The sequence below is a fragment of the Beta vulgaris genome, chromosome 4 (assembly GCF_026745355.1).
Source record: "Beta vulgaris subsp. vulgaris cultivar EL10 chromosome 4, EL10.2, whole genome shotgun sequence".
Classification (NCBI taxonomy): domain Eukaryota; kingdom Viridiplantae; phylum Streptophyta; class Magnoliopsida; order Caryophyllales; family Amaranthaceae; genus Beta; species Beta vulgaris.
In genome coordinates, this window is record NC_079205.1 from 19,708,522 (window position 1) to 19,722,555 (window position 14,034).

General features: G+C 38.0%; 1 protein-coding gene across 1 annotated transcript; it reads right to left on the bottom strand.

Annotated features, from left to right (window-relative positions):
• Window positions 1-11,245: 11,245 nt before the first annotated feature.
• LOC109136484 (leucine-rich repeat extensin-like protein 3) lies at window positions 11,246-13,153 on the bottom strand. The gene is made up of 3 exons (XM_019252615.2): window positions 12,458-13,153; window positions 11,997-12,149; window positions 11,246-11,604 (listed from the first exon to the last, which is right to left on the bottom strand). Exons 1-3 carry the CDS (start codon window positions 12,965-12,967, stop codon window positions 11,467-11,469), a joined length of 801 nt encoding a protein of 266 aa, XP_019108160.1. The 5' UTR covers window positions 12,968-13,153; the 3' UTR covers window positions 11,246-11,466.
• Between the last annotated feature and the right edge of the window lie 881 nt (window positions 13,154-14,034).

Sequence of the window (14,034 nt, forward strand, 5' to 3'; positions counted from 1 at the left end):
GCATGACTATGTTGCATTGCATGTTTTAACCTTCTTGACCTTCTGCTTGAGATTCGGTTATCAATGAGTCTCCATCTAACAATAAGTCACTATCTAACACCAACAAATCTAGATCTTCGGGTCCAAATTGTGAGTTATACTCTTCATCAACATCATTTCCTTCATCGTCTTTCATAAGACAATCCTTTCCATGATGTTGTTGGGTATTCATCTCTAAAGATGATGAACTAGGTTGATTTTCTTCTGGAGGCAGCAACCTTGTGATACCAGCTTGAAGAGCTTCTTCATCAATTCTAACATTTGCTATGAGAGAATCTTGCACATTTTGAATAATAATATGAGCTCTTGTTATAGCAGCCCTAAGGTTTAATTCTTTTATCTTTGATGACTTACTTTGTTGCAAGTTTTGACCATCTTGGGATGATGTTATCCTTACCATTGAGTTAACCCTTGTTTCCCCTCGATTCCTCTTAGATTTTTCTTTTGTCTTGAGAATCTTAGGAACTGGGATTTGACTTACATCTGCCTCCTTTTCTTTTGAGAAAAAGTGCGGCCCATATCCATTATTCCTTCTTGTTCCTTGACTTATGGACCTCTTCTTGAATGAATGTTGGTAAACAGGGACATATGTAGGGTCATTTGGTATGACCTGTGTTGTGATAATTTCAAAAGTTAGTTTGTCTGAGCATGATGAACACATACCTCCCTTAAAGCCTTTAATCCCTCTATTTTCCTGGTTTGCAACGGGAATTTTTGAGCAGCTTCCTTATAAGTTTTAGCTTTCTCCTCAGGCATCGCCACAAGTACCTTAGATGTGGCTAGGCTGATTTTGTATGCTTCTAACTCCATGGCCCGATGCTCTATCTCTGACACAACTAATCTTTTGAGATTCAATTGCCTAGTGAGGAACCCTCTGAAGACTTGGCATTGGTATGTTGTATGCGACCCATTCATATGCCATCTGCACATATCTTCTAGTCCTTCTTCATTAGCTATCTTTGGCATGATCAAGACTCCTTCATCAAGCAGCCTGTTAAATAGCTGGTTACCAATTTTAGTTGCCTGAGATGCTGCAAGACAACAATAAAATCACTATTAATTGCCACCATATTACAAGATAGATGGAATGGTTCTTCCACGTCAATCATGTAAGCATTTTCATAATCAGGGAACATGATGCTTTTCTTATCAATCTCATCATGAATTTTATTGCTAAACATAATACATTAAGAAGTATCGTGGGTGACTGCATCATGCCATTTACATTACTTTTTCCTTTTAACTTCATCATCAGTTTTCAATTTATGCCTCCCTACCAACTTTATTTTCTTATTAGATAATAACCAGTCAAAGATGGCGTTGGATTTTTTAGCATCAAAAGTATATGTTCTTTTCTGCCCAGACTTCAAGTCTTTTGGCGCTAAGAATTCTCTTTTCTATACGGGAGAACACTTATAAGGTACTCCCTGGACAATTTCAGCCACATCAACCTCTAGTGTTGTTTTAAAGTGGAAGGATTGTTCATTATGATCAAAGAAATTCTGATGCCTTGCTACACTTTCAGCTTGTAGGTTCCTTTCATACCTTGCGACAAATTCTACTAATTCTACAAAATCGCCAAAGGCATGGCCATCAAACCTTTTCGAAACTGAATCAACATCCCCTCTTGAGCCATTTGTACAAATTCTCTCTCAAGGATGCTAACATGGCACCTAATCTTAGCCATTTTCAACCTAGCTAGGTAGTCTTCTACAGACTCTCCTAACTTTTGTTGGATTCTGGCTAAGTCACTCAAAGTCACTCCAGGTTTAGTGCGTGCAAAATGATTAGTAAATTGCACTTGCATATCCTTCCATGAGTGAATAGAATTAGGTGGTAAATTTGTGTACCACCAAAACACTGTTTCAGTTAGAGGCATAGAAAACATTCTTAACTTCAAATATTCATTGTCAGCTGCCTCCCTACCTTGATAATTGAACTAACTAAATGTTCCTCGGTTGACACTCTATCATTCCCTGAGAATAAGGTAAAGTCAGGTATTTTGAATGTCCTAGGGAATGGATTGGCTCTATTAATCCATTCAGGGTAAGGCTTCTGACCTATCTGCCTATGACCCCTACTAGAGTTATCCCCCACTAGTCTTTGGACTAGAGCCTTAACTTGTGCTGCTGTGGGATCTTGATTTCTCCCTAGATGGCCTGGACTTCCATTTCCCATATTCCCCATTTGATCATGCGTATGATTTGGATTGGGACTGAAGTTTGATTATTATAACCTCCCATAGGTATATCCTAGCGATGCACATAGTTAGGATTATGTGTTCCCTATGTCATTTGTGGCTGAAACGTGTGCTCATTAGTGGGTATCCCTTGTTGGTAGTTTCCAGTTGCATGAGCAAAAGGAGCTTGATTAGGACCATAACTCGGGGTATTTCCATTATGAGACGTCCCAATGATAGGTGGTTGGTAAGGCATATAGGTAGCAGATGAAGGGTTCTCAACCACAGTTGGCTAATTTAGAGGCACATATACTTGAGGTGAACTATTGTTGTTTGCAACAAAAGCACCTTGCCTCTGACCTCCATGTGATGGTCTAGGTTGGTGTGTGTTATCTCCGAAGTGTTGGTGACGTCCTGGCGCCTGGTGCCAGCCTGACTCCATGCCCGCTACCATTTCGTCACTTCTCCTAAAATTCCCATGACCATTCTCTCCAAGGCTTAAAGGACTTGCCCTTGTTCGAAGCCCTTGAGAGGAAGTTTGTGGATCACTTGAGACCAGTGGGTCTCTATTCTCAATGTGGGAAAAAATATACCCTTGATGGATAAGCTATTGGGAGATATGTCGTTATTCCACGATCTCCTTGTGTCCTATTTAGTGGGACTTCTTCTAAAGCCTTAAGCAGTTTCTCATTAAGTTGGCAGTGTTTTTCAACTAATGGGTCATCCAGGCGAGTAACTACTTCCGTAGCAAGAGATGTTGACATTGCCGTAAAGGTTGCACTCATAGTATCATTAATATCTATGAGTATTCGACCTATCTGCCTAGATTTAATATCTCTATTCTCCTCACTTATCCTTTGAAGGATATCTGTAAATACTCTGGCTAATTCATGGGCTAGATTTCTGTAGTTAGAATCAAATTGTGCCTTTGACTCTCCCTGGCCTCTAATAGTAATTATTTCACTGTTTCAGTGAATTTCCCATACAATTGGTGCACGAATGTGCGGCCAATAGTACTTGCAGATGAAATTTCCCTTTGGGGAGTTTCTCCTTGTGATTCTCCTGAGGCATGATGAATTGACTCACCTTCATCCTCATGCACCCTAGATTCTGAATGTATCTGTTGTAGACTTGGAGTAACACTCGAAGTTTACAAGTTCAAAATTGCGGATAATAATTCGAACATAAAATAACACTGGCTTGCACAGAGTATGGCACTGTGCCTTGATGATAGTTCGTGGATAAATTAGCTATCTTTAATCTTCTAAGGATACAGTCACACCACCTTAGCTAATTAAAGTTCCCTAAGATCACAAATTAGTCTAGCTAGGACTAATTAAGCAAAGGATAAATCACTCTAAGTTTCCAAATCCAAGAAACAAGAATAATTCGAAAATTGAGATAAACTCGGTTGTTTAGGCATAAAATCTTGATTGTCTTTCATTGATAATTCCGTAATCATTTATACAAGAGTTCATGTCCTAATTTTCTGAATTTCTGAAAATAAAATAAAAGAAATAAAACCAATTAATCCACTAAGTGTGATCATGGACGAACATGGGTGATAACTTCTTCGGATAAGAGTGGTGTTGAGGATGGCGCACTTCTCCCTTGATTTGTGGAACCAACTTCCACATTCCTTGGTGGATGATCATGGGTTTGAATATCCACCCATTAACTCCCTTTTCCACGCACAAGTTCCTCCAACAACCTCAGCTTTACAACGACCATAATCTCCACATGACTCGCACATGACTGCAGCAATTAAATCCTTCTAACACTAAGACTTCTATGCATTCGCTGGCATTTGTATTGGCACAGTGAATGGCACAATTCTAAGGACACTAAAACTCCTTGTACGAAACTAAGTTCATCACAACTCAATGACACTTAGTAATACAAGTTTAGGGAATTCAAATTACAACTCAAAACAAACCTAACACAAGATTTAAGCTAAGTAAATGAATCAAAGGACGAATACATTCAACTTAATTAGAAACTATACTAACAATAGTATCTAACTCCTTCGAATAATTCATGGACATGGACTTGTACTCAAACATAGCTTCACTAACCATTGTAATGAATGCATGAGCTTTGTTAATGAGCAATAATGGAGCTGCATTGCCATCATCCCCCCCTTGTTGCGAAGAGTTTGCCCTCAAACTTGGAATAGCACCAAAATCTTCATGGAAAGGACTAAGATCCGAACATTGAATGTAGTTGATACTCCATAATCTCCTGGAAGCTCGATCTTATATGCATTAGGATTGATTTGTTCAAGTACCTTGAATGGTCCATCTGACCTAGGACTCAACTTAGAACGCCTTTTGGAAGGGAAACGTTCGTTCCTCAAATGGATCCAAACTAGATCACCGTGAGCAAATTGAACATCTCTTTTCTTTTTGTCTAGGTATATCTTGAGTTTTTCATTAGCTTTCATGATCCTAGCTCGAACAAGTTCATGTATCTTCTTGATTTCTCGAGCTCTTTCATCAGCTTCCATACTAAACTTGTTATGAATGGGTAAGGGTGCAAGATCAAGAGGGGTGCAAGGATTGAGACCATATACAATCTCGAAAGGACTTAGACCAGTTACCTTATGAGGGACACGGTTGTAGGCGAACTCAGAGGGGAAGCAGCTCTTCCCATTGTCTTGGACCTTTAGTGGCTAGAGCTCTAAGCAAGGTGCCTAAAGTTCTATTCATAACTTCAGTTTGGTCGTCGGTTTGTGGATAACTAGAAGTGCTAAACTTCAATTTGTACCCATTTTCTTCCACAAAGTGAGCCAAAAATGACTCAAGAACTTAGAGTCTCGATCACTTACCATGGACCTTGGAACACCATGCAACTTGACTACCTCTTTGAAGTACAATAATGCAGTTTGGACGGCATCATGAGTGGTATTGCTTGCAATGAAGTGAGCCATTTTGAAAATCGATCAACAACAACCATTATAGCATCTTTATGGTGCTGTGAGCGTGGCAATCCAGTGATGAAATCTAGACTCACATCCTCCCATGGGGCTTGGGGTGTAGGCAAAGGCATGTGAAGGCCTTGAGGTAAAGAGTGGCCTTTTGCCCTTTGACATGCATTGCATCGTTTAATCAAATACTCCACATCTCTCTTCAACTTCGGCCAATGAAAGTAATCACTTACCATGCTTGTAGTTTTCTCTATCCCAAAATGTCCAGCTAATCCTCCTTCATGAAATTCTTTGATTAAAGACTCTCGCACACTATGCCTAGGAACACATAGTTGGTTGTTTTTGAAAAGAAATCCATCGAAGAGATGATATTCACCTTGGGCATGACTATGGCACTGAGCGAACAGTTCACTAAAATCCGGATCATCTTTGTAGTTCTCCTTCAATACTTCAAGTCCAATGACTTGACTTCTCAATGAGTTCAACAACACATATTTCCTTGATAAGGCATCTGCCCCTTTGTTCGTTTTACCAGATTTATGTTTGATAACAAAGTGAAAAGCTTGTAGGAATTCAACCCATTTAGCATGCCTCGTTTGTAACTTTTGCTGACTTTGCAAATATTTCAAAGCCTCATGGTCAGAATGTAGGATGAACTCCTTAGCAATGAGATAATGGTGCCAATGATCTAAAGAACGAACCAAAGCATAAAATTCTTTGTCATAGGTTGAATATTTATGCTTAGCTTCATTGAGCTTCTCACTAAAATAGGCCAAGGGACGACCATTTTGAGAAACAACCGCACCGATTCCCACACCAGATGCATCACACTCCACTTCAAATACTTCCTCAAAGCTAGGTAGAGCTAGGATGGGGGCTGTGGTTAGTCTCCTTTTCACTTCGTCGAAGGCTAGTTGGGCTTGAGGGTTCCATTGAAAGTGCTTAAGCTTGGTGAGTTTAGTTAGGGGTGCCATGAGGGTGCTAAAGTCTCTCACAAACGCCTATAGAATGAAGCTAGGCCATGAAAACATCGGATCTGTTGGATGGATGTAGGGGTAGGCCAATCTCTTATAGCTTCCACTTTCTTGTTATCAACCTTGATTCCTTCATTAGAAACTAGGAATCCGAGAAAAATCACTTGATTAGAGAAGAAGTGACATTTTTCTAGATTGACATAGAGCATTTCTTTCTCCAATACCTCGAACACTTGCTCCAAATGTAAAGCATGTTCCTCCTCATTCTTGCTATAAACAAGAATGTCATCAAAATAAACCACAACAAATCTTCCAAGGAAGGGTCGAATTGTTTGGTTCATAAGCCTCATGAATGTGCTAGGTGCATTCGACAAGCCAACTGGCATGACAAGCCACTCATACAATCCTTCTTTTGTTTTAAAGGCAGTCTTCCGCTCATCTCCTTCATGGATTCTAATTTGGTGATTTCCACTTCTAAGCTCAATCTTAGAAAAGACTTTAGAACCATGTAGATCAACAAGAAGGTCATTTAATCTAGGGATGGGAAATCGATATTTTATGGTGATCTTATTGATAGCTCTACTATCAACACACATACGTCATTCACCATTTTTCTTTGGCACCAAAACGTAGGCACAACACATGGACTTAAGGACTCTCTAATCAATCCTTTAGTTTTCAACTCCTCAACTCGCCTCCTTATCTCTTCAGTTTCTCTTGGATTGGTACGATAGGAAGGTTTGTTTGGTAGACTAGCTCCAGATATGAGGTCTATCTTCTGTTGTATATCACGCTTAGGGGGTAAGCCAGGGGGTATTTCTTGTGGGAATGCGTGACTATACTTCTCAAGTAGAGGGGTGAGTAAAGGATGTTGGGTGTTTTGTGGAGGTGGGGATTCATCAACACCACTAAGAATTAGTTCCTTGATAGGCGTATACTCATGGTATTCGGACTTCATCAATGTGGTCAAGGCTATGTTCTTTTTGGATTGAAGACTTTGGTTTTATTTCGACTTAGGTACAAGGGGGGGTAAGGATAATATTTTTTTGGTTCTTCATGAAAGTGTAGGTATTTTTGTATCCATCATGGATCACTCTCCTATCAAACATCCAAGGTCTTCCAAGCAATACATGGCACGCATCCATGGGTATTACATCACACCAAATCTCCTCTTCATGTTCTCCCAATGCTAAAGTTAAGCAATACACGACTAGATACATGTATTCCTTTTCCTTGATTTAACCATTGAATGACATAAGGGTTAGTGTGTGGGGTTGTGTTTAGATTAAGCTTGTTTATGAGGGTTTGAGAGGCGACATTACTACAACTTCCACCATCAATTATTAAAGTACATACCTTTCCTCCAATAGTACAAAGTGTATGAAAGATGGACTCCCTTTGTAGTTGCTCCTCTTGGACAGCCATTCCACGAAGAGTCCTTCGAACAACCAAACATTCTCCTTCATCCGGACCGAGTACTTTTTCCTCCTCCTCTCCTTATTCTTCATATTCCTCCATATCATGTTCTTCTCCTAAAGTTTAATACTCCATTAGGGTCACTACTTTCGTGTTAGGACACTCAGATGCGAAGTGACCTAATCCTTGGCACCTAAAACATCTCCTAGGAGCCTTGGTTTGTATGGGACTGTTCTCGGGCTTTCTGAAGGGTGGTTTAAAATTGTTGGTAGGGTAAGGTTTAGGGGTGAATGTGTTTGGGCTTAGTAATAGGGTGTGATTTTAGCAAAGGGTCGAAGTGACTCCCATTTGCCTTTGGTATTTTGTTGTTACTCCACCTTATGCGCCAAGATGACAAGTTCTTCGAGGGTTGAGTAATGGTGCAACTCCACTACATTAGCAATCTTTGAATCCACGCCTCCTAAGAACCTAACAAGAGTTTGAGGTTCATCCTTTTACAAGTCACATTTCATCAAGAAAGATTCAAACTCTCTTGCGTACTCTTCAACACTCCTCGAGCCTTGTTGAATATTATGAAGCTTAGAAAAGTTCTCTTGCACATAATAGGTTCGCAAGAACTTCTGCTTAAGTAGTTTCTTCATTTTCTCCCAAGTACGCACCTTCTCTTTTCCAGCTCTCTCCCTTTTGGCACATACACTAGCCCACCAAGTAGAGGCATATTTCCTCAACTTAAGAGCCACTAACTTCACTCGTTTGTCCTCGGGTATTTGTTTGTAATCAAACACCCTCTCTACTGTTCTCATCCATTCTATGAATTCATCAGCATAACTTACCATCATAATCAGGGATATCAACTCTAATGTCATTGTTGCGTTGGTTTTGCTGTGGAGGCCTTCTAAAAGCCAGGAATGTCTCGTCCCTCTCTTGATCAGATAAATTCATCAGCATCCAACTTACCATCATAATCAGGGATATCAACTCTAATGTCATTGTTGCGTTGTTTTTCAACTAATGGGTCGTCCAGGCGAGTAACTACTTCCGTAGCAAGAGATGTTGACATTATCGTAAAGGTTGCACTCATAGTATCATTACTATCTATGAGTATTCGACCTATCTGCCTAGATTTAATATCTCTATTCTCCTCACTTATCCTTTGAAGGATATCTGTAAATACTCTGGCTAATTCATGGGCTAGATTTCTGTAGTTAGAATCAAATTGTGCCTTTGACTCTCCCTGGCCTCTAATAGTAATTATTTCACTGTTTCAGTGAATTTCCCATACAATTGGTGCACGAATGTGCGGCCAATACTACTTGGAGATGGAATTTCCCTTTGGGGAGTTTCTCCTTGTGATTCTCCTGAGGCATGATGAATTGACTCACCTTCATCCTCATGCACCCTAGATTCTGAATGTATCTGTTGTAGACTTGGAGTAACACTCGAAGTTTACAAGTTCAAAATTGCGGACAATAATTCGAACATAAAATAACATTGGCTTGCACAGAGTATGGCACTGTGCCTTGATGATAGTTCGTGGATAAATTAGCTATCTTTAATCTTCTAAGAATACAGTCACACCACCTAAGCTAATTAAAGTTCCCTAAGATCACAAATTAGTCTAGCTAGGACTAATTAAGCAAAGGATAAATCACTCTAAGTTTTCAAATCCAAGAAACAAGAATAATTCGAAAATTGAGATAAACTCGGTTGTTTAGGCATAAAATCTTGATTGTCTTTCATTGATAATTCCGTAATCATTTATACAAGAGTTCATGTCCTAATTTTCTGATTTTCTGAAAATAAAATAAAAGAAATAAAACCAATTAATCCACTAAGTGTGATCATGGACGAACATGGGTGATAACTTCTTCGGATAAGAGTGGTGTTGAGGATGGCGCACTTCTCTTGATTTGTGGAACCAACTTCCACATTCCTTGGTGGCTGATCATGGGTTTGAATATCCACCAATTAACTCCCTTTTCCACGCACAAGTTCCTCCAACAACCTCAGCTTTACAACGACCATAATCTCCACATGACTCGCACATGACTGCAGCAATTAAATCCTTCTAACACTAAGACTTCTATGCATTCGCTGGCATTTGTATTGGCACAGTGAATGGCACAGTTCTAAGGACACTATAACTCCTTGTACGAAACTAAGTTCATCACAACTCAATGACACTTAGTGATACAAGTTTCGGGAATTCAAATTACAACTCAAAACAAACCTAACACAAGATTTAAGCTAAGTAAATGAATCAAAGGACGAATACATTCAACTTAATTAGAAACTATACTAACAATAGTATCTAACTCCTTCGAATAATTCATTGACATGGACTTGTACTCAAACATAGCTTCACTAACCATTGCAATGAGTTCATGAGCTTTGTTAATGAGCAATAATGGAGCTGCATTGCCATCAGTATCGAAATGTTGTCTTCCATATTTTAGGAGACTGGCTCAACTCTAGGACCTTCTCTATGTCTTCGAGAACGTGTACCCGGCATTTATGAGACGAGAAAGAAAAACTAACAATGGCTACTTCAAATAAAAGGCTACTTTAAACAAAAGTTATCAACGAGGAAGATTTTACTATTTGTTTATGAATCTTTTTCCTCCCACTGTGGTCGCCAATAGAACCTATTGGTGCAAAATCAGTTGGATGACTTTGCAAACAAGTCAATGCACACCCAATAGTTAGATATTGAGCATCACGGGAGTCTTAGTCCCTAGGGGTTACCGGTTTTAATTAAATAAAACCTTGCTAAAGTATTTTGTTATAGCTTAAGGTAATTAAACTACAACGCCTAATAAATTCAGGCTATAAGTATTAAATAAGACAATAAATGCAATAATTAATCTATTAGTTAAAGGTGAACATTCTCACTTATATCACAAACTTCTAGAAAGATTCTTTTATAAAAAGCATGAAGATAAACCAGACTGGACAATTAAAGGGAAAACACGAAGATGGATACCTCCATGAGTTGCGGCTAAAACTGGAGTTTGAACAAACATATCACTTAGTACATGTTCTAGATTTAGGCTAGGAGTTAACTACAACCCCAGGTTAAAGCTACACTAGAAAAGAAAGTAAATTTGCACGTTGTTGTGTGTTGTGTTTGTTGTCTTTGTTGTCTTTGTTCATATCCTTCTTCTTGTATTTATACTTCATGACCATGCGTAACTTCCTTGCCTCTTTGGAGGGAAATGATTTGAATCATTTATGATTCAAATCACAATTGCTATCTTCTGGCACCATAGTGACCACGTCCCATTACCCATGCACTTGCATGCTCCATAATCAAACTGACTATGACCCACGTCTTTGTCTATGTTTTCGGCGTTATTTGGCTTCCTTCTTTTGAGTACTCTTGACTGATGGGTTTTCTTTTATGGGCTCCTGGTTGTTGACTATTTTTCATGGGCTTCTTAATATGATTGGGCCTTTACCTTTACATAAACATTAAACTCTTTGGGACTTAATACAATGTATCATAATAAATGCTAGTTATTTCATAAAAAATGGTGGTAACAATTTCTCATTTCAAACCCATACCAATCTACGAACCAAATGTTCCTTAAGATACAATTTGCTCAACTTTTTTTTTTGAGGGGGAAAAGAGAGATAATATATTATGGAAGTTTGCTCAACTTAATTAAAGACAAAAGAGCAACATAAAATGAAACAGATCTTTAAGCACAATTACAATTTGAATTAAGTAACTTGTCATATGAATCTTGATTTCTTAATTTCCTAATTCCTATACTACAAATTCATATGGAAGCAAAAAAATGGGTTTATAACAAGCCTAACCTAAATTTATAACTAATCGACAATCAAAATCATACATTTAGAACAAGATAACAAGAATGAGATCTAGAACACAGAAAACAATCAAAAATCTACAACAACAACAAAATGACTCAAACGAGCTTGTAGCATTTATCGGCAGCCGCATCGCAGAGAAATTGTGAATCACGGCCACATCCACATTTGAATTTGATCATTATCCAATCTTTCGACAACTTCTCTGCCTTCACTATTTGTTCTTTGATGTTCTCCTGCCAAAAATTACATTCATGGTGTCAAACATTCAGAAAAAGGAGAATATTAATTACCAAAAAAATACTCATTCATCCATCAATTGCTTTTTACCCCAGAAAAGTTACCCAAAGAATTAAAAAAAAAAAAAAAAAAAAAAAAAAAAAAAAAAAACTGAACAGAAATTTTTTTTTTATCAGTGTCATATTATTCAAATTTTTACCCAACAAAAATCCCAGAAAAAGATCATATGCTTGTAAAAAAAAAATTCCATAAAATGCTAAGTTTAAAGAATCAGTCTGAAAGTCCCAATACTCCAGTTAATTCAGAGAAAGATTCACAGAAAATTTGCATAAAATCCTAAAAAAAAAAACTTCGTTCAACTGTTAATCAAGAAGAAAAGAATGAGAACCTTAGAAGTATCAGACACAAGTGGAACAGGGTCAGAGACAGTCCTCCTCAGTAGCTTCGGCGATGGTGGCGGCGGAAGCGGCGGGAGTAAATTCATTAAATTGCGAGATACTGGTGGCGATTGACTCATTGATTGCTTCATAGTCCTCATTTTCTGCAATGAAATTCATTCACCCAGAACACAAGTTTTTCAATCAAATTTATCAACGAATATTCACCCAGAAAACATTTTGTATAATCACATTTATCAACAATTCACCCAGAAAAAAATTTCTACAATCACATAAATAAATAAATAAAATCATTCACCCAGAAAACAATTTGTGAAACCCAATTCATCAATAAATTCATTAACCCGGAAAACATTTTCTGCAACTCAATTCATCAACAAATTTTTAACGCAGAAAACAGAGCATTCAAGAAAAAGATATTTAAAAATGAGTTGAATTAAAGAAAGAGTACCTTGGAGGTGGAGCTATGATCAGGGCTTGAATCAGTGTAAAAAATTGGTGGGTCGGAAAAAGTTCGGCGGAGAAGGTGAGGGTGAGGAGTAGCAGAGGAGGAGAGAGACTGAGGTTCAGTTGAGAAATTGCAGCGCAGAAGACAGAATTGTGGGGATTTCGGGTCTAAGAAAGACGGCATAGGAGGAGGAGAGGAGAGCGAAGAAGGAGATGGAGGAGGAGAGGAAGAAAAACAAGTACCATAAGTAGAGGAAGTGTAACTGGGTGATCTTGAATGTTTCTTGTTCTTTAATGGAGGTGGAGTTAGTGGTAATTGTTCATTTTTGGAGTTGAAGAACGTTTTTTGTTGTTGAAGATGAAAATTTTGATCACAAGAAGATGAAGTTGAATTATTAGTGGCGGTTTTGTAATGGAAAAGGAGGGTTTTCATGGGTTTTTGTTTAAGCATTTGCATGACTTTCAAACGTCTTCTCGTTTGTCTGTCTGGAATTTTTGGGTTTGATTTCACCATTTTTGTTTTCTGTTTGGAGTTGTTGGGTTTTGTGAAATTACAGGGTTTAGTTTATAAGTTTTTAACTATGGTTTTGACTTGTAAAGGGAGAACGAAGAAGACTTGCTTATTCTTCCCGCCTCATATACACAGTCTGACCCCAACGATAGGCGAAAACTTTAGTTGATCAGATCATTGAAAGAAAACAAATAAACTAAAAAAAGCACATTTATTTCTTTTTAGTAAAATTAGCTTTTCCAATTTTTTGCCAACTAATTGTGATCAGTTTGGTCCTCTTGGCTTCTAAATCCTCTCGAAATCGCAGTAATGGTAAATACTCTACTTCTAGTAGGGATAGAATTCGTTCTGAATTAAATTTATTAAAGTAGTGGTTCATGCCTCAATGCGTAGATGGTGGACAGAGGTGTAGGATGAGCATCCTACACCAGCTCCAAAACGCAAGGCAAGAAGAATAAAACGCATCATTTAACATGCAAAAAGTAATTGATTTGACAGCCAATGTACATTCCCCTTATATCCAATGTACAAAACCGAAAATTCAAAAAGTAAATGATTTGACATTTACTGTTCACCATTTAATAATTGATTTGATGTCAACTGCCATCATTTCCCCCCATATACTGTTCACCACTTCTCTCTTTTCCACACTCAACCTCCTTCCATGTTTAATGATTTTATTTTTTAAACTCGTCCTCTAGTTACTAATATTTTTTGAGCTTGTAAGAACACAAAGTGAAGAAATACCATTGGCCACCCTTTTGAGAATAAAGGGAAAAAATCTGAAGAAATATCTGAACCTCTACTTTGAATGTCTGTTATTGTTCATTGTGTGTTATCACATTGTTCACTATATCACAAGGATTGTACTTTGGATGTCTATTATTGTTCATTGTGTGTTATTGACGATTTTATGGGGGGATGTCATTGAACATTTTGATTTTGTTAATGAACAACCACGAAGCCAAGAATGTACAAAGAAAAATAATAGAATAAAAGTAACCCAATTCCTAAAGCTGATGTCAAGTGAGTAATTTGCAATCTTTGTGCACTGGTGTGTGTTGATGTTT